Here is a 20,123-nt window from a genome sequence, read left to right as displayed (position 1 = left end):
AAACAAAAGCTAATAAAGAAATAGAGACAGTTTTTTTATTGGTGTGTTTTGAAATATATGTTACCAAACACGCTTGACAGGTCTATGGGTATAGATGAGTTGTCCCGAGTGGCGCATGATGCAGTGGAGGGTATAATACAAGAGAGTCGGGAGGACTCTCAGATCATGACTACGCTGAAACGTAGCAATTCTAGAAGTAGTAAGAAAAGTACTCAAAAGGATTTTGTTTCCAACAATGAGATGAAATATTTATTGGATAAGTGCCTAGATCATTTGGGGAAGTTAAATGAGCAATCGAAACTTATAAAGCGGGTATCGGATTATGATGAGGACAAGTTACAGCTTTATATTGATGCGTATTATTATTATAAAGTCATACATATTCTAGTAACTGTGATCATTCCCAATTTACCTGATTTTCAAAAAGTTAAGAAAGACATACATAAGAAAAGCTCAAATATTGAATCTGAGCTGTTGCAAATCTATAACATCATATTGCAAACACTAGTAGGTGATGAAATGTTAGAGACAGTTCATAAAATCAAAAATGTGCTCAGGCAGCAAAATGATACTACCGATCGTAAGTATACCGGTAGTAATATTACCTCCCAAGTGCAAGAAAATGTGGAGAATCACGCCGAATCCACGAACGGTAACGATTCTAAGGCACAAATGCCTTATATTTGCCAAAGTACACTGGATAATCAAAGCTTAATGGATCATTTAAATAAGCATAGAGATGATACCTTGATTATTGATGTACGGCAAAGACAAGATTTTGATGTTGCTCATATAGATACTGCGAATATTATATGTCTTGAGCCTATCTCTTTCAAGGAAAACTATTCATTTAACGATTTGGCCAAAAAGTCTATGATTACAGCTCCCAAGGATGAAATACTACTATTTACAAGTTTAGAGGATTTTCGTTTCGTTATAATATCAGCCAACTTATCTGATGCAGATAATGATATTAAATCGAAAGTAGACAATCTAAAAATTATTCTTTCACAGTACCATGAGAATTCACTACATAAAGATGGTAAGGTTCAGGAACTGCTTATCCATAACGATAGAATTGAAGGCTGGAAGGAAAATGGGTTTCCTATTTATAATCTAGAAGTAATTGAAGATGATTCTGTAATATCAGATACTAGTTTGGATGAGGAAGAAGAAGTATCAATAGAAAATATAGAGAAGGCGGGAAAACAGAAGGAGATGGATGATAGCGTGTATGTATGTGGTGATACTAGGAGTCTAAGTCTGCAAATGTTACCAGAACTAACTCCTAGTATCAGTTCTTCCATGGACTCAACAATGAGACAGATGATGACACCCCATAGTATTTCACATGATCTAACAAATTTGCATCAACAGGACCGTATGCGTAAAGTCAAGAGAAGTTCAAGCTTCAAGAACTTCTTTAGTTTGAGTAAGTCGACTATGTTAGGAAGTCATAGTAGATCGAATTCAACACCAATGTCTGAAAGTAACTTGGCGCCTTTCCGATCCATATCCAATCCAAATAGATACCCTGATACGCCGAGATTACAAACATCTTTTGATATCTCTTCACCCTCAGTTAGCATCTCTTACCCAAATAGTCCTATTGTTAAAAATGGTAGAACACCAGTTATGAGCCCTATTGCTATATCTCAAGTATCTCCAGGTAATACAAGAGTCCAAGGTTATGAAAGCAACACTAATTCCCCTAGACAAGGCAGAATCCCCAGTGGTGGACTCTCTAAGGATCCTCTAAGTCCAAGTAGGATGAATAAACTAATGCAGAATGGAAATGATATTAAACAGGTAGAAAACAAGGCGGACTTGAATTTCATTGTAGGACTTGAAAATATGGGGAATTCCTGTTATATGAATTGTATCCTCCAATGTGTTATGGGTACTAATGAATTGACACAGATATTCTTGAATAATTCATATGAAAAACATATAAATATCAATAGTAAGCTAGGTTCTAAGGGAGTCTTAGCTAGGTATTTTTCTAGGTTAGTCCATGTAATGCATGAAAAAGGTGCTGTTGTTGAAAAGAAAAAAGTAGCAGCAGTGAGGCCAACACAATTCCGTATGGCAATTGCTTCAATCAACTCATTGTTCCGCAATACAAGTCAACAAGATTGTCAAGAATTTTGTCAGTTCTTGTTAGATGGTTTGCATGAGGATTTAAATCAATGTGGAAATAATCCACCATTAAAAGAGCTATCAGAGGAGGCAGAAAAAAAGAGAGAAACTTTATCACTTAGGATAGCATCTTCAATTGAATGGGAAAGATTTCTAACGACAAATTTTAGTGTAATTGTTGATTTGTTCCAGGGACAGTATGCTTCACGCTTAAGATGTCAGATATGTAATACAACGTCGACTACTTACCAGCCGTTCTCTGTTCTCTCTGTACCAGTACCACAGAAATCTGGAGCTATCAATTTATTGGAATGTTTCAACGAATTTACAAAATGTGAGACTTTGGAAGTGGATGAGCAATGGAATTGCCCAAAGTGTAAAAAAAAACAGCCCTCTACAAAGCAATTGACGATAACTAGGCTACCTCGGAACTTAATTATACATTTGAAGAGATTTGATAACAGAATGAATAAAAATAATATCTTTGTCAAATATCCTTTCACTTTAGACCTAACTTCCTACTGGGCTAGTGATTCCGATGGCAAACTTCCTCCAGGTGTTAGTGATGATGAACTCCCAACAAGAGGACAAATTCCGCCATTTAGATATCGCTTGTATGCTGTTGCTAACCATTATGGTTCATTATATGGTGGACACTATACGTCTTACGTCAATAAAGGAATTACTAGAGGGTGGTACTACTTTGACGATCAAAATGCAAAAGTCGTCAAAAATTCTAATGATGCCGTAAATAGCAATGCCTACGTTTTGTTCTACCACCGTATTCATGGGATTTGAAACTCGATAACAAAATTATGCATTTCTTTTTATGATTTATGATAAATATACAAGAGCTTTTTTCCAAGATACTATTTCGATAATAGATATACAAACAGCATTTATAATACCTTTATATTCTCAAAATGTTAATAATTATACATGAAAGATGATGTTTTCCAACTCTAAATAGATAGATCATATTTGTAATTCTATTCCCAATCATCGTCATCTTCATCATCGTCATTATCATCTTTGGCACTCTCATCTTTATCAACTGATGTTTTTGCAGCTTTCTCATCCTTGTCAGATTGAGAATCTTTTGATGTATTTTCCTTTTCCTGCTTCTTGTTTTGCTTCTTCTCATCGGTATGTTTATTGTCCGTTTTTTTAGTAATTGGTTGAGCTTCTTCTTCCTCTTCGTCATCATCCCAACCAATCTCCTCTTCTTGCTCTTTTTTAGTGCTTAATTTTTCTTCTAGGATCCTCTTTCTTCTCTCTTCCATTTGTAAAATGTTTTGTTTGTGTAGGTAATATATATTCCAGAAATCCACATAACTAACGTCCTTTGGGACTAATTCATTCATTAGTTTCTCCAAATTCTTATTTTCTTTTAGAAGTTTTGAGATATCATCAGTCTTGGCATCCACATTGAATTTTTTATCAAGTGGAAGTTTGTTATCTGTGTAAATAGTTTTATCAGTCTCTAATATCCTCAATTCGAGTTCTGTCCTATTACCTCCAACTACATTTACGTTATTGTTATCTTTCTTCTCTTCAGCAGATGTTCCAATCACATTGGAAAGAGTAGATCCCCAAGAAGACCAAAACGACGACACTGGTTTGACATTGCCCTCCTTTAATGTGGAGCTCACATTGTTTACAGAACTTGTAACTGATACGCTCATCTTTTGCCAGTAGGACTGCGCGAGGTTTTCCACCTGGGCTATGTTCTCATCGAGCTTCTGTAAATACTGTTGAGCCTTTTCAGTTGTCTCCGGTGCTATACCCAAATTCAACTCATACCCATCCTCGTGTTCCTTAACGACGTTCTTTAAGACTTTTGTAGTCTTGTCATACTGTTTTGACACTTTATCCTCTAACTCATCAAAGTACTTATTGACATCTTTACTAGCAGTATTATCCTTGGCATCCTTGTTATCAGTATCCTTGTCCTTGTTATCAGCACTACCCTTGACATCGTTGTTATCAGCACTACCCTTGATATTACCTCTTCTACTTGTATCACTATCTTCCCCAGTCTTACTAACACCAGTACTGTTGTCAGCCTTTAGCAGCCCTTCATCCTGTTCTATTGCAAAATCCATCTTTATTGTAGTTAGGGAATGTAACTCTTGAATCTAGTTATATGGTTCGAAATAGTTAGGGTCCTTTATAATGTCATTGTCTGTTAATGGATTTCCTTAATTTTTTCCATTTTTCTAGGATCCGTTAAAAATTGAAATTGAAAATATATTGATGTAACAATATAATTATGAATTATAACAAAGCAAAGTTTAAACCATATAATCCACATATCAATTAGCATATATAAAGGAGGTGTGTAGTGAGATATCTGTATTGTTTGTTAGCAATTTATCCTGGCCAAAAAAAAAAAATCAAAAAGAATAGTCGATAAAGTAAAGACTACTAAGAAGAACAGAGATGTCATTGATCACACCGCTACAGTTCAGTACTGTTCAGCCTAATTTGTACAGAGGTGCCTATCCCAGGGAATTAAACTGTTCCTTTTTAAGGTCACTAAGGCTCAAATATATATTATCATTGACACCAGATCCGTTGACGGATGATCCTGAAATGAGTCAATTTTGCAAGGAGAATGCTATTGAGATGGTTCATATATTGTGTCAGGACGAAAAGAAGAAGAAAGATAAGAGTGTACCGAAAGTCAAGAGGAAGAAGAAAGCAGTCCCTATAGAATATTCTGTAGTGGAACAATGCGTTCGATTTCTGATAGATAAGAGACACTACCCTTGTTACATGCACTGTACGAATGGAGAGCTTGTGATATCACTGGTGGTGGCTTGTCTGCGAAAACTATCTTATTGGAGTACTGTCTCTATCCTGAATGAGTTCCTGGCGTACAATTCCAGTATAAATATCCACGAGCGTAATTTCATCGAGAACTTCAACCTAGAAATTGAGATAGATAATATCGATTTGGATAATAAAGTATCGTGGATGACAGTTCAGTATCTGAAACCCAAGTCTGTTAAGAAAGAACATACGGAGAATGAGACTACTGAGGATAAGATAAAAGATAGTATGCCAAAGATACCCAAATTGACATTTCATGCAATATGAGGAGGATCTCTACTGTGGATATTCCCGATGGGCAAGCGTACTCATGAGAAAAGTGGGGGGAAGGCATATATATACATATCAACAAAAACAGATTACTTACCATGGCATTTGGTACATATCTTCATGGACCAATTCATTTCAACACTCTTTTTTATTCGATTCTTATAGTTGGATGCTTATTTTGTTTGTTAGGTTGTTTGTTTTTTAGCGTTGCATACAAAAAGGGATAAAGGATAAAGGACTTTGTTAAATAATAAAGGAAGCTACGAGAGAGTTAGGAAAACCGAATAAATAAGTACAAGATAAACGACAATATTCAAATAATATTAGAATGGCTACGGTTGCTGATGTTTGGTGGATAGTTAAGGATCATCAGATGCATTACCAACTTTCGGTGCGAGAGGCTGAAATGATTATAACTAGGATACAAGAATTATTGACGATGACTAGTTGTGCAGACGGGAATACTCTGAAATATATTGCAGGGTTCTTGACACCCGTAACTTACAGGATGATTGTGCTTAGTAGAAATTTGCAAGCTGGTAAATGTGGCTATCCACTTTGTAGGCGATTTTTAACGGATGATGTTTATACTTCCCCAGAATCTTGTTGTTACTGTTCTGACTACCATTACAGATGTTCGAAATATATCAGCATTCAGCTTTATGATGAGGACCTAGAAGAACGGCTAGGACAGCATCTAAGGAAGGCATATGATGACGATGACTCGTCTTATAAATATAAAGTTGATTTACTTGAGCAATATACAGAGGCTCTTGATACAGAAGAATTGGATGGGCTGTCTTCCAGTTTTACTTCTTTAGGAATAAGATCGAATAATATTTACTGATTTGGGAATGACGAAATAATAATGAATATACTAATGAAAAAAGCGATTGGTAGAATATAAGAGACAATTTGCCATATCTCAGACTTTAAAGAAATACATTGGACACTTCACGTACATCAGAACTTCAGTTTCAAACCATGCTTCTTAAGTATTTCTGGTATGCTCCTATTTTCTATGAAGGGATTCACAGTTGGAAGATCTTCTTTGAGCATTTTTTTGTACTTGAGGACATGATTGCTATAAACTTTCTGGGACTGTTTTTTATAATACTCAAGACTGCCATGTTTACTTAATAGATTGCCTTTATTGACGAAAAATTGCTGTTCTCTTTTGATACATAAATTTTCCAGGTCAACGATATTCTGTGACAAAGGTAATAACCATTCTTTTAGCCTGACACACTGTTTAATGTCCTTATTTAGCACATAGGTATTAGGTACGTAACTCGCTTGTCGGCGTACTGATTCAGTGAATTGCATATTTTTCATATAGTTGTTAATATTTGATTGGTGTAAATGGCCATCATCAAGATATCTTTCCCATATTGCTTCATGCATAGCCCAATTGGCGTTTTCCTTTAAATTATCCAGATGACGCAGTATAGTTAAATTTTTTTTCTTATCCTGGGTGATTAGATTTCTTAGTTTAATGGATTCTCTCTTATTCTTGTTAACATATGATCGTACAAACCATATCCTACTCTTACCTGACATAGTGTATGAAAGTTTTGTATGGTACTTACCCTTCATCAAACTGATCTTCAGCCTTTCTAGGTTCATCAAACCACGTTCATGTAAAGCTAATGGTAGCAGTAACTTTTGTTTATATTCCTGTGGGATATTATATGGAAGTTCATTCCTCTGCTGTTTCCGTTTCAGATAGGCATCAAACAAACTCAGCCTTGCCAGTCTCCTGTTATCCTGAATGTTATGGTTCTCCTTGATCTCAGCCTCAATAGATTTCAGAATTCCTTTAACCTTGCTCCTTGGTTTCTTAATAGACCCACAATAATTGACTAAAAGATTGTGCGCCTCTATACAATCATTCACTTCTAATGCATCGTTCAATTTCTTCAGGCTAGTCAACTTTTTGAATATTGACCAACTGGATTTATCATATTTATGCTTCTTTACTTCTTCCCCAAGAACTCTATTAATTCGAAATTTCAAGTATCCTGATTGGACATTATGCGAATTTCGCAAAGTATGTCTGTACAGTGTCAGCACATGGCAACGATGAGCTTCCAGTACACTGAAATGCGACTTCATTGTCCAGTATGAGGTTATGGGAGAACAAAATACAGTAAATTATCGATTATTAGGCAGTAATTACTTATTCGATGACCTTCTTTTCGCTGCAGTTTTTCATTTCATATTACAAGATAATGTATTTTTTGATCTTATAAAAACACTGATAATAGATTACATAGCACCTATTACCTTGCTCAGATCTCAACAAATTAGAATGGTTTCGTGGTCTAGTTGGTTATGGCATCTGCTTAACACGCAGAACGTCCCCAGTTCGATCCTGGGCGAAATCATTTAATTTAATTTTTTTTGTATGTCTAAAATAATTTTTTAACGTTTTGGATCCAATTTTAGTTGAATGTAGTTTTAATATATTGCTAATAAAGATACTTTCAACGCTTGTGGTGCCCAGTGTAGAATCTCTGAGCATTAATATCAATTTTTTTATTATTTTATACTTGTTATTATTTTGTTTCTGTAATATTAATATGAAATTAAGATATGTAATAAAAAAGAGAAAGAAAAAGATGTATGTAATAGTTACAATAATGAGAGAATGCTATAGTTTTTTTTGTAATTGTTATTAATTTTTTTCTTTTCCTTTATTTCTTGTCACTCAAATGCTCTCTTCTGGTAGCATCCTGTAGTAGATTGGTGTCAACCATGTTCTTATTCAAATACACGTACCTTACTGTAGAACCTCTAATGAATATATTTCTTACCGAACTTAGATGTGGGTATTTTTCATCATCGTTACACGATATGTTATCCAACTTAAGGTTCAAAAACTGATCAACAGACTGTAGAGTACCCTTTATTTCAATGTCATTCTTTAACTAGAAATATGGAAAACAAGTCACTCAACAATAAGAAAATATAATTTTTCTTTGTTAGAATGTATAATTTAAAGTTAGTAAAAAGCTCTATTATAACACCATTTCAAATTAGCAAACTCTTAGATACTTCTCCATTGTAGAAGAGTAAGAGATGTATTTTTGAAATAAAAAAACACGGTGGGTAATAACACATACTTGCACAACAACTTCTTGATCCACAAGTGTCTTGAAAAATGAGAAGAATAGCATGTCCCTTATATAGTATTAGGTCTCCTTAATAAGTATTTGATATTTAGCTTATCACAACACTGTCCTAGCTCTTCAATCCCAAAGGCTAATCGTCAATCCACCTTATTTCATTTGCAAATTGAAATTTCAATTTTTTTTTTCACCCTTCGAGAAAGCCCGCTTTCTTAAAAAAGTGATTTGTTTCTAGATAAGTAACTCGATGTTACACAACTTTCAAATGACATCTGTATTAAACACACCTAAGTACTACCTTATTTAAACACATACCATCTATTACGTGTGTAACTAATTGATGAGACAACTCTCTCATAATTATATGATGACATGAATGATACTTTTTTTTTTTTTCTATAGTAGTTCTTGTTACATATAAAAGAGACTTATATCTTATAGGCTGAGGGGTGTGTAAATATACAATTAGAACCCGAGTTCAACAAGTAAAATATTAATTATGTAGAACAAATTTTTTTTCTTCCATGACCAAAATAGAGAAATTTGGGCTAAAAAGAGTCATCGTTGCTTTATAAGAAACAAAACTCAACAGTTAAAAAACAACAACAACAACAACCCAACATACGTATAAAACAATCATAACCTGTGAAAGCAATTAGAGAACTAATAGAGCTAGGAGAATAGATCTTAAACTCTGATGACTGTTGATAAGTGTTTTCTAAGGATAACGAATGCTTTATTTCGGTCCTCTCTTAGGAAGAACTTCCCACCTGTGTTTAAAAAGGAGATCAAGCACTTCGAGATCAATCCGAATGAGAAATGGGTGATTTGGGGTCCAGGAAAGGCGACGTTTATGGATATTCTAGCGAACAAGTATCTATGTGACCCTCCTTTGTCACTACAATATAATATTAAGGGTCTAGATGGCTCATCTGATTCAGATTTGATAGCGCCACCTCGGATTGAGGAAGTGAAGTTCAAAGGTGCCATACCTACTGCTCATCTGAGTGCCAGATATGAGTATTTCAAGGACGAATTTGATCAAACTTGTAGAAAGTTCATCTTGGACAATGCCGTCGGTTCTAACGCTGTTGATTATGACGTAAGCATTACCGATCGACTAGTTAACATGGAATTGTATGATTACCTGGTTTCGGAGTTGAAATTAACTGAGTTGCAGGATAGATGGGCAATGGGGCTAAGTAATGGTCAGATGAGAAGAGCACGTTTGGCTAGGAGTCTCTTGAAAGAGCCGGACTTATTATTGATCGACGATCCATTTTTAGGACTGGACCCAACAGCAACATCAATTATTTCACAATTCCTGAGCAAATGGGGCGAGGTAAGTGATGGGAAGGGTTTCAATAGATTCCATTCACCTGTTGTGATTGGGCTGAGATTCCAGGATCCAATACCCGCTTGGTGCACACATATTTGTTGTATAGAGGATGATTCAGGTATCAAATTCCAAGGTAAAATTGAAGAGTTTAGGGACACAATTGAAACTACAAGAGATAGCAAAGAAAAAGAACTAAAAGAGATCAAAGAGTTAAGGCGTAAACAGGCTGGTATCTCTAACTCGAGAGATTATACTATTGATGACATATTATCGGTACATCCTTTGTATAGGCATCCAGAACACGAGATTATAAAAATGCCAGATACCATAGAATTGAAGGGCCTTGGTGTTACTTACAAGGGCGAACCTGTACTAGAAAACTTACATTGGAGAGTCAGACCAGGTTCCAAGTGGCACATTAGAGGAGACAATGGCTCAGGTAAGTCGACGTTACTTTCACTGTTAACTGCGGAACACCCTCAATCATGGAATTCCAAAGTCGTTGAGAATGGATTACCAAGAAGAACTGGCCAATCCAACTACTTCGACATAAATAGCAGGATTGGTATGTCATCTCCGGAGTTACATGCCATCGTGCTTAATAGCAGTGCTGACAAACTAAACGTCAAGGAGTTTATAGCTACTGGCTTCCATCAAGGATCCTCTAACAACTTCCTCCCAATCTATGACAAACTAAACGCCTCACAACAAAAATTGGTAACAATGGCTATGAACTATTTCGAGCTGGACTTAATTTCGCAAAAGAAGACACTAAAAGAACTATCTGTGAGTGAACAAAAACTGGCACTATTTGTCCGTAGTATTATCAAGATGCCCGAGATTTTGATTTTAGATGAGGCCTTCTCGGGAATGGAGGCAACACCTATGACCAAATGCCACGAGTTCCTAGAGAACTGGCCCGGCACAGTGTTGGTTGTCGCACACGTCGCAGAGGAGACACCAAACTGTCACCATTTCTTAAGATTAATTGCACCAGGAGAGTACGAGATAGGTGATATATTATAAAAAATAACTAACTTAGAAGTTAGATTTTAGTCTCTCCATGAAAAATTGACAACAAAGTAAATGTCAAATGATAAATGATATAAAAAAAACCCTTTATTTATTGAATATTCTGAATATATCAATATCACAATATATATATATATATATATATATATAATAATATAAACAAAATCACACTGTACGCATCACGTAAACGAGCACGACCGCGTTGTCGTTAGAAGCGACAATACTTTCCTTTTTTTTTTTTAATTTTTTTTTCTTTCTGGGCTCATCCGTTTTCGGGTAGTGGAACGCGGGAAATTAAGACCAAGCTAGTGTAATTTTAATAACAATGTGAAGATGATTATTAACATGTTATATTTTTATACTTGTGCCAATTCCCTAAGAACACAGAACTCAAGCATCATTTCTTATTATAAATTGGGGGAGGTTATTGCATTTGCTTTATTATTGAAAAGAAAGGTGAAAAGCATTAAGACGTGAAAGCTCTTTCTTTAATTGTGTTTTTTTTTATTTTAAAAATTAGACTACAAAATCAATAGGAGTCGAACATTGGAGATCTAAAAATTCTTTATAGACCTCTTTTTCCAACTTACTATACTTTTGTTTCAGGACTTATATCACATATCATATCCAAGGAATTGTGACGGGGAAAAAACAACAACATTATATAAGGTATAATTGAAGAAAGCAAAAAATAGAAAACAAAAATGGCTAACACTAACGGGAGTACAGTTAGTGATTATAAATATGTTCCGCTTATTGAGCATGAAGTGCTATCTGATGAACAACACAAGGAGAATGAGTTTGGTGAGTTGACCTCTGACGCGTACAGATACAAAGTGAAATCAAGAAATGGTAAGCCTATTCAGAAGCCAGTTATTGACACTCCTCCATACTACATATCACTGGTTACATATTTGAATTACTTGATCCTTATTATATTGGGTCATATACATGATTTCCTAGGTATGAGACTACAAAGAAACAAACATTTGGATATCCTTGAACATGATGGTATGGCTCCGTGGTTCTCCAACTTCGACAGTTTCTTTGCCAGAAGAATGAAAATGAGAATTGATGATTGTTTCTCCAGACCTACCACTGGTGTTCCAGGTAGATTCATTCGTTGCATTACTCGTATTTCTCACAATTTGAATGAATATTTCACTTATCCTGGTTCCACTTCTATGTGTTTAAACTTGTCCTCTTACAATTACTTGGGTTTTGCTCAGAGTAAAGGTCAATGTACTGATGCTGCTCTGGAGAGTATTGACAAATACGGTATCCAAACTGGTGGTTCTAGAACTCAAATCGGATCTACTGACTTACATAGACTAACAGAAGAATTAGTCGCAGACTTCGTCGGTAAGGAAGACGCTATGATCTTTTCCATGGGTTACGGTACCAATGCTAACTTCTTTAACGCATTCCTAGATTCTAAATGTTTGGTTATCTCAGATGAGTTGAATCACACATCTATTAGAACAGGTGTTAGACTCTCTGGTGCTGCTGTTAGAACTTTCAAGCATGGTGATATGGAAGGTTTGGAAAAGCTAATTAGAAACCAAATTGTACTAGGACAACCAAAGACTAACCGTCCTTGGAAAAAGATTCTGATTTGTGTTGAAGGTTTATTCTCTATGGAAGGTACTATGTGTAATTTACCAGAACTGATTGCTTTGAAAAAGAAGTACAAATGTTATTTGTTTGTCGATGAAGCTCACTCTATCGGTGCCATTGGTCCTACTGGTCGTGGTGTTTGTGAATATTTTGGTGTTGATCCTAAGGACGTTGACATCCTAATGGGTACTTTCACTAAATCTTTTGGTGCTGCTGGTGGTTACATTGCTACTGATAAATGGATTATGGATAGACTAAGGTTGGATTTAACTACTGCCAGCTATGCTGAACCTACACCACCTCCTGTTCTTGCCCAAATTGTCTCATCATTGAGAACCATTAAAGGTGAACTTGTTCCTGGTGAAGGTCAAGAAAGACTAGAACGTATTGCTTTCAATTCCCGTTATCTACGTTTGGCACTTCTAAGATTAGGTTTCATTGTTTACGGTATTCCAGATTCTCCAGTTATCCCTCTATTGTTGTACTGCCCATCTAAAATGCCTGCGTTCTCAAGAATGATGTTGCAACGGAAGATTGCAGTTGTTGTTGTTGCTTACCCAGCTACACCATTGATCGAGTCCAGAGTTAGATTCTGTATGTCGGCCTCTTTGACCAAGGAAGATATTGACTATCTGCTACGTCACATTGATGAAGTTGGTGAAAAACTGAACCTAAAACTGAACTCCAAGCTCTCAAGTTATGATGGCAAGACCCCAAGATGGGATATTGAAGAAGTTATTAGAAGAACTCCAGAAGACTGTAAAGACGATAAATACTTTGTTCTTTAATCAAGTCTCTTTAATGAAATCGTTAATGATCAAAGTAATGGTCTTTTATGCACTTATTTTTTTTTATTTATTTCATTTTGAGCATCAATTTTAATGACTTAATTTTTTCATTTCCCCTCGTTCTCTATCATTTTTATAGAATCTAAATTTGTGGCTATATTGAGGAGGATAATAAGCTATCTAGTCTCTTATATTAGAACTGACTATGCAATTAGGAATGAATAAATATGCTAACATCGGATGAATTTTTGGCCAATTATTAATTGTTAACAGAGATATATTCTTAATTTTCTTTTTACTATGGTATTGAAAAGGAAAAAAACTACACAATTAATTAAAACCATATAAAACTATATATTGTACATTATGCGATCTAAGGAATCAACTTTTTTTTTATAAAATAATCAAAATCACTTTCATGCCATGCTATAATGATGTACTTACTATATGTCTTAAACTACGTTTTTTCCGTAACATAGAAAAAGTACGGTAAGTGAAAAAAAAGGGATATTTTGACTTATAGCAATATATTTATTGTGGGACGTCGGAACTATTGATTTATGACATAAAGTTCGATCAAAATACGACAAAATACGATAAATAATACAAGATGTCTAATCTATATCAAATTGCGCCAGAAACGAAAGAAAAGATCAGGAAGTTTCGTATCTCTACATCGAGAGCTGAAACAGTTAAAGCTCTACCGTTAAAAATTGAGCCAAAGCCTTCCTACAAGATTGTTATCGAGGAGGATGAATTAGAAGAATTAGAAGAAGCTGAAGATCTATCTGATTTTGGTGACATATTGCCAGACAACTCTCCTAGATACGTACTGATTGCATATCCATTGACAAATAAAGACGGTATAAAGCAAACCCCATTGGTTCTTCTTTACTGGAAACCACAAACTGTGGTATCCCAAGAATGGAAAATGTTGTATGCAGGTGCTTTGGAGTTGATACGAAATGAATGTGGCACTTCGAAATTGGTAGAAGTGAGTTCTGGACTAGAAGATGACTCCGATGTACAAGAATTGAAGGAACAAATCGAAACTAGATAGATTGTTCTTCTTTTATACTATATATGTGAAACAATAGAGTTAGAAACGTTTTTCTAATCCTATATATACTATACAATCGATATAATTGTCACATCATAAATTTAAAAGGGAATCATCGTTGATTTGATTAAACAGTCACTCATTATAAACATCCGTACACCCTAATCCAGGGGTAAAGTAAATTGATTTTTTAATCACAGAAAGACATAACAGAAATTACCTAAAAAGGAAACAAATATATTTCACGTGATAATTCGTAATTAAATCTGGACAAAAAGCGTGAAGGGAAAAAAATTTCAAAAACAATAAATCTCATCACTTATATAAAGTTGTTTATAAAAAGTTTCAATATTTATCTGCGAGCCTTTTTTCTCTCTTTAACAAATTTCAGAACAAAGAAAACCATCACACAGGAAATAAATTAGTCGCCATGGGTCGTATGCACAGTTCCGTATGTTTATTAAACTGATATTCAGTTGGGTTCATTTTTTAAATAACTCAATTGTTGTCCTGACATCTGGAATGTACTGTATAACTACTCTTGTTTTTGATTAGTTCATTTGTGGAACATGCATTCTAAATGGAGAATAATTAAAGGGATATCTATGATATCTTTTATTGTCTCCTTTCTGAATATAAAGAATAGGATCACCAAATCATTTATCAGGAAGTAATTGTCCTTATGATTTGTTTCCGGTCTGTACATTATACCAAACTAATACAAATATGTATTGGGATGATACAGGTAGCTGGGTGATACCAAGTTTTAAATATTTTTCATTTCTTAGAGAAACGAAACAAATGTGAAAGTGGTTTGTGGAAACGCTATATGCTGACTGGAGAATGTGTGAGAAAGAAAACTTTCTCGCTCTTTCAAACACTGATTCAGTTAATATTGACCGTGACAAAATACTTTCAACTAGTTTCAAACTTTATTGAATGAAGAGTTAGTTACTGCTAAAAGTGGTAATTGACGATATTTCTGAAAAATGAAATAGAACTTTGGTAATTGTGATCCTTTCTTTGTAGTAACAGAAAGGCGATGTAAAAGATATATAGAATAGCTCGTAGTTATTTTCCATCTATTTAGAACCAGCCATCTTCTGGAATGAACTAATCAAGAGCTCGATGATTGTTCTACATTCATATCTATTTCGCAGGACTAAAAGAAACTTTACCAAAAAAGGAATTATTTTTGTTACTAACAATCAACTATTATTACATTTGTTAACATGCACGAGAAGTTCTGAAGACTGCTCGCAAACAATTTCAAAAGGTAATAATACTAATTTGTACAGGGTAAGGGTATCTCCTCTTCTGCTATTCCATACTCTAGAAATGCTCCAGCTTGGTTCAAGACTGCTCCAGAAGCTATCATTGAGCAAATCATCAAGTACGCCAGAAAGGGTTTGACTCCATCTCAAATCGGTGTTTTGTTGAGAGACGCCCACGGTGTTACTCAAGCCCGTGTCATCACTGGTAACAAGATCATGAGAATCTTGAAGTCCAACGGTTTGGCTCCAGAAATCCCAGAAGACTTGTACTACTTGATCAAGAAGGCTGTCTCTGTCAGAAAGCACTTGGAAAGAAACAGAAAGGACAAGGACGCTAAGTTCAGATTGATTTTGATCGAATCTAGAATCCACAGATTGGCCAGATACTACAGAACCGTCGCTGTCTTGCCACCAAACTGGAAGTACGAGTCCGCCACTGCTTCTGCTTTGGTTAACTAAGCGCCCTCTTTTGCATATATTTTATTCTATTTCTATAAATTTATATATATCAGTATTTCTAAAATACTGCTTTTAAAAAGAGCGTTTATTTAAAAAAAACAAACTAACAACATTTGCATTCAACTAATAAGATAATTTATGTCTCCTTAATATTCTACTTTCTTAAAAGGGCGGCTATATTACGACAAGCAGTACTATAAAGGACTCAATTGAGTAAATATCTAATAGTGTATATTTAATATCAAGAGCCCTTTTTTTAACTTTTTTTTTTTTAATTTTACAATGATATTATACAAATATAGCTTTACATCTATTTCAAGAAAGTTGGAGTAAGTTATCTCCAACTTTTCTTTATCAATTACTCCAACTCCGAACAACGAATTAAAAAGTATAAAAGGGGATTATCCAGAAAAAGAGACGGCTGTCCTTAATTTAATTTTTTGCATTTCGAAATCTTCATATCCAGCATAAGACCGGTGCTTCCATCGTTTGTAATAAACACTTACTTTTGACTTATACTTCTATGTATGACGTTTGGTCATTATAATGGATCAATGGAGGTTAAATTGACATGAAAAAACAAAACACTAAACCAAAAAAAAAAACTCGGTCTTAAACGGACGGATGGAATGGGGTTCAATTGATGGATTGATGCGTTAATGCTCGAGATGAAAGTCACTATTTTTAACGGGCCGGGTTAATGTTGGTACCAATTTTTTCTTTATCTGATTATCATTATTTTCTATCGGGTTGAAGGTTTTGCTGGGATTTATTTGGCTTTCGTGTGCCTACAAACTATTTTTATTTTGGTGAAATAACCAAAAAAAGTTTTTTACCCGTCCAATATCTCCGAAAAAACGCCTGCTATGAAAAAGTTCAACAAACCTTCTGTTGGATAGATCGGTTGTATCAGACAGTAAAAGGTCTCTTCTTCTAGGTTTTCTTTCTTTTTTCTTTTACTGAGTTTTCAATGTTAACCCCCATTCATCCGCGCAGGTTCTTAACGTTGGGTCGTGTATTTACGCTCTTGTTATTGGCTTTTTTTCTTCCTGAATCCTCTCTGGCCCATCTTCTCTTCTTTTTTCCCAATAAATCGAAGTATACAATTAAGAAGATAGATAGAAAACGTGACCCTAATCTTGAGTGAAAAAAAGGCAGTAAAACTTCAAGAACTTAAATAATTACACTTTGCCCATTGAATGGAGCAGAAGGGCCTTAGAGAGATAAGCAACGAAATTTTCTTTTGAAAAAAATATTTGCCGGGCAGTTTTACTGGAAGTTCTTCGAGACCTCAGTTATTTAATTATTTCTTTTCTTTTTTGTTGCATAAGAAAGACTATAATGTGTGTGTGTGTGTGTGCGTGTGCGATAGAGAGCTTTTTTGGGCCCTTAAAAAAACAACAACACTTTCACTAGGCCGTTTTTTAAGTGATATGGCAAACAATTGAAATACAAACAAAACAGCTAACATAGAAGTAAAACCCATGGGAAGTACGAAAAGAATTGATTGTGATATTTCAATAATAGAGTAAAAGAAGGCTAGAAAGAAGAAAAAAACACTAAAAAAAAAAGTACCAAAAAAATTTCACATGGAATATATATATTAAACATAATTTTCTTATTAATTTCATTCTCTTGGGTTGATAACCTTTCTTGAAATTATCTACTATCTCTTAGAAAAGGAATTGAGTCGATTTCCATTGAATAAGAGAAAAATAAAAAATTAGATTTTTCTTTTACATTCATTACTACTTCCAAAAGAAAAACCTACACAATTCAAAAATAAAATATACTTATAATATAACATGTCGGTAAAAGAACACAAGATTGTACATGAGGCTCAGAATGCCACTGCTCGTGAAGCTCCAGAACATTTCCGTAAGAGTCAACCAAGCAGAGGTGGTTACATCAAGAACCTTGCCGAGTACGAAAGATTGTACAAGCAATCAATTGAAGATCCAGAGACTTTCTTCGGTGAGAAGGCCCGTGAATTGCTACATTGGGATAGTCCATTCACCAAGGTCAAGTACGGATCTCTTGAAGATGGTGACGCCGCCTGGTTCATGAACGGTAAGCTGAATGCTTCTTACAACTGTGTGGATAGACACGCTTTTGCCAACCCAGACAAGCCTGCTATTATTTACGAAGCTGACGACGAGAAGGACAACTATACTATCACCTTTGGTGAACTTTTGAGAAGAGTCTCTAAGGTTGCCTTTATCCTAAGGAGTTGGGGTGTTAAGAAAGGTGACACTGTCGCTATTTACCTACCAATGATCCCAGAAGCTATTATTGCTATGTTGGCTGTTGTTCGTTTGGGTGCCATTCACTCTGTCGTCTTCGCCGGTTTCTCAGCTGGTTCTTTGAAAGATCGTGTTGTTGATGCTGGTTCCAAGGTTGTTATTACCTGTGACGAAGGTCGTAGAGGTGGTAAGACTGTCCATTTGAAGAAAATCGTAGATGAAGGTTTGAATGGTGTTGACCAAGTTTCTCATATCTTGGTTTTCAAGAGAACTGGTACCGAAGGTATTCCAATGAAAGCTGGTAGAGATTATTGGCTACACGAAGAAGCTGAGAAGAGAAGATCATACTACCCTCCAGAATCATGTGACGCTGAGGATCCATTGTTCTTGCTTTACACCTCTGGTTCTACTGGTTCTCCAAAGGGTATCGTCCATACTACTGGTGGTTACTTATTAGGTGCTGCCATGACCACTAGATACGTTTTCGACGTTCATCCAGAAGATGTATTCTTCACCGCTGGTGACGTCGGTTGGATTACTGGTCACACATATGCTCTATACGGTCCTCTTCTATTGGGTGTTCCAACAATTTGTTTCGAGTCTACTCCTGCATACCCAGATTACGGTAGATACTGGAGAATTGTTGAGCGTCACCGAGCTACCCACTTCTATGTCGCTCCAACTGCTATGAGATTGATCAAGCGTGTTGGTGAATCCGAAATCAGCAAGTACGATTTATCCTCTCTTCGTGTCCTTGGTTCTGTCGGTGAACCAATCTCCCCAGAACTATGGGAATGGTACAATGAAAAGATTGGTAACAACAACTGTGTTGTCACTGATACTTTCTGGCAAACAGAATCTGGTTCTCATTTAATTGCAGCTATGGCTGGTGCAATTCCAACTAAGCCAGGTTCTGCTTCCCTACCATTCTTCGGTATTGAAGCTTGTCTAATCGACCCTGTTTCAGGTGTTGAACAACAAGGTAATGACGTTGAAGGTGTTCTTGCTATTAAGTCCCCATGGCCTTCTATGGCAAGATCCGTCTGGAATGACCATGGTCGTTTCCTAGATACTTACATGAAGCCTTACCCAGGTTACTACTTCACAGGTGATGGTGCTGGTAGAGACCACGATGGTTACTACTGGATTAGAGGTAGAGTCGATGATGTTGTCAATGTATCTGGTCACAGACTTTCAACCGCCGAAATCGAAGCTTGTCTAGTAAACCATGAGAACATCTCTGAAACCGCTGTTGTTGGTATCAACGATGAATTGACCGGTCAAGCTGTCATTGCTTTCGTATCCTTGAAGGAAGGTTACCTACAAAATGATGCTCCAGAAGGTGATGCCGAACATATTACTCCAGCTGATTTGCGTAGAGAATTGATCCTTCAGGTCAGAGGTGAAATTGGTCCATTTGCATCTCCAAAGAGTATTATTTTGGTTAGAGACCTACCAAAGACTAGATCAGGTAAGATCATGAGAAGAATCCTAAGAAAGGTCGCTTCTAAGGAAGCTGATCAACTTGGTGACCTGTCTACCTTGGCTAATGCTGAAGTTGTTCCTGCTATCATTTCTGCCTGTGAAATCCAATTCTTCAATGCCGCAAAGAAATAGATAAATGCATAAAATTTACACTTATTCACATTGATATTATTTTTTTCTTACTATTTTTTCACACAATCTATCATCTTTAAAAGTTTTTAACAAATTCCAAATCAATCTTATAAAAAAAAAGAAGAAGCTAACTGAAAAAGTAATTGTGACTTTTTCAATTCTTTCAAAGGGGTACATGTCTATAGTACAATTTGGCTAATAGATTCATTTTTCAATTTCAATTTATTTTTTATTTTTTTTAATTCCCGTCAGCACTTTGATAAAAGTATTAGGCACCATGTTTTTGATCTTCCTTACGAACTTTTAACTATTATTATGC

At 35.5% G+C, this 20,123-nt stretch overlaps 10 protein-coding genes across 10 annotated transcripts; 7 read left to right on the top strand and 3 right to left on the bottom strand.

The window, feature by feature from the left end:
• Positions 1-57: 57 nt before the first annotated feature.
• DOA4 (ubiquitin-specific protease DOA4) lies at positions 58-2,937 on the top strand (the record flags this gene model as incomplete). The annotated part of the gene is made up of 1 exon (XM_071053940.1): positions 58-2,937. One exon carries the CDS (start codon positions 58-60, stop codon positions 2,935-2,937), a length of 2,880 nt encoding a protein of 959 aa, XP_070910352.1.
• Positions 2,938-3,128: 191 nt separating this feature from the next.
• Positions 3,129-4,244, bottom strand: DOS2 (Dos2p; the record flags this gene model as incomplete). Its single annotated transcript, XM_071053939.1, has 1 exon — positions 3,129-4,244. The coding sequence occupies one exon, from the start codon at positions 4,242-4,244 to the stop codon at positions 3,129-3,131; it is 1,116 nt and encodes a 371-aa protein (XP_070910351.1).
• A 337-nt stretch (positions 4,245-4,581) lies between these two features.
• Positions 4,582-5,241, top strand: OCA6 (protein-tyrosine-phosphatase; the record flags this gene model as incomplete). Its single annotated transcript, XM_071053938.1, has 1 exon — positions 4,582-5,241. One exon carries the CDS (start codon positions 4,582-4,584, stop codon positions 5,239-5,241), a length of 660 nt encoding a protein of 219 aa, XP_070910350.1.
• A 331-nt stretch (positions 5,242-5,572) lies between these two features.
• RTR2 (putative protein-serine/threonine phosphatase) lies at positions 5,573-6,091 on the top strand (the record flags this gene model as incomplete). The annotated part of the gene is made up of 1 exon (XM_071053937.1): positions 5,573-6,091. The coding sequence occupies one exon, from the start codon at positions 5,573-5,575 to the stop codon at positions 6,089-6,091; it is 519 nt and encodes a 172-aa protein (XP_070910349.1).
• A 116-nt stretch (positions 6,092-6,207) lies between these two features.
• On the bottom strand, positions 6,208-7,359 carry RRG1 (Rrg1p; the record flags this gene model as incomplete). The annotated part of the gene is made up of 1 exon (XM_071053936.1): positions 6,208-7,359. One exon carries the CDS (start codon positions 7,357-7,359, stop codon positions 6,208-6,210), a length of 1,152 nt encoding a protein of 383 aa, XP_070910348.1.
• A 581-nt stretch (positions 7,360-7,940) lies between these two features.
• On the bottom strand, positions 7,941-8,423 carry LSM2 (Sm-like protein LSM2; the record flags this gene model as incomplete). Its single annotated transcript, XM_071053935.1, has 2 exons — positions 7,941-8,174; positions 8,370-8,423. 2 exons carry the CDS (start codon positions 8,421-8,423, stop codon positions 7,941-7,943), a joined length of 288 nt encoding a protein of 95 aa, XP_070910347.1.
• A 649-nt stretch (positions 8,424-9,072) lies between these two features.
• On the top strand, positions 9,073-10,740 carry RNJ42_03770 (uncharacterized protein; the record flags this gene model as incomplete). The annotated part of the gene is made up of 1 exon (XM_071053934.1): positions 9,073-10,740. The coding sequence occupies one exon, from the start codon at positions 9,073-9,075 to the stop codon at positions 10,738-10,740; it is 1,668 nt and encodes a 555-aa protein (XP_070910346.1).
• Positions 10,741-11,450: 710 nt separating this feature from the next.
• On the top strand, positions 11,451-13,151 carry LCB2 (serine C-palmitoyltransferase LCB2; the record flags this gene model as incomplete). The annotated part of the gene is made up of 1 exon (XM_071053933.1): positions 11,451-13,151. The coding sequence occupies one exon, from the start codon at positions 11,451-11,453 to the stop codon at positions 13,149-13,151; it is 1,701 nt and encodes a 566-aa protein (XP_070910345.1).
• Positions 13,152-13,761: 610 nt separating this feature from the next.
• Positions 13,762-14,211, top strand: AIM7 (Aim7p; the record flags this gene model as incomplete). Its single annotated transcript, XM_071053932.1, has 1 exon — positions 13,762-14,211. The coding sequence occupies one exon, from the start codon at positions 13,762-13,764 to the stop codon at positions 14,209-14,211; it is 450 nt and encodes a 149-aa protein (XP_070910344.1).
• A 3,538-nt stretch (positions 14,212-17,749) lies between these two features.
• Positions 17,750-19,804, top strand: ACS2 (acetate--CoA ligase ACS2; the record flags this gene model as incomplete). Its single annotated transcript, XM_071053931.1, has 1 exon — positions 17,750-19,804. The coding sequence occupies one exon, from the start codon at positions 17,750-17,752 to the stop codon at positions 19,802-19,804; it is 2,055 nt and encodes a 684-aa protein (XP_070910343.1).
• Between the last annotated feature and the right edge of the window lie 319 nt (positions 19,805-20,123).

The sequence above is a fragment of the Nakaseomyces bracarensis genome, assembly GCF_045282275.1.
Source record: "Nakaseomyces bracarensis strain CBM3 chromosome Unknown Scaff12_0, whole genome shotgun sequence".
Lineage (NCBI taxonomy): Eukaryota > Fungi > Ascomycota > Saccharomycetes > Saccharomycetales > Saccharomycetaceae > Nakaseomyces > Nakaseomyces bracarensis.
The sequence above is the reverse complement of the archived record's forward strand: the minus strand, read 5'-3'. Positions and strand labels throughout refer to the sequence as shown.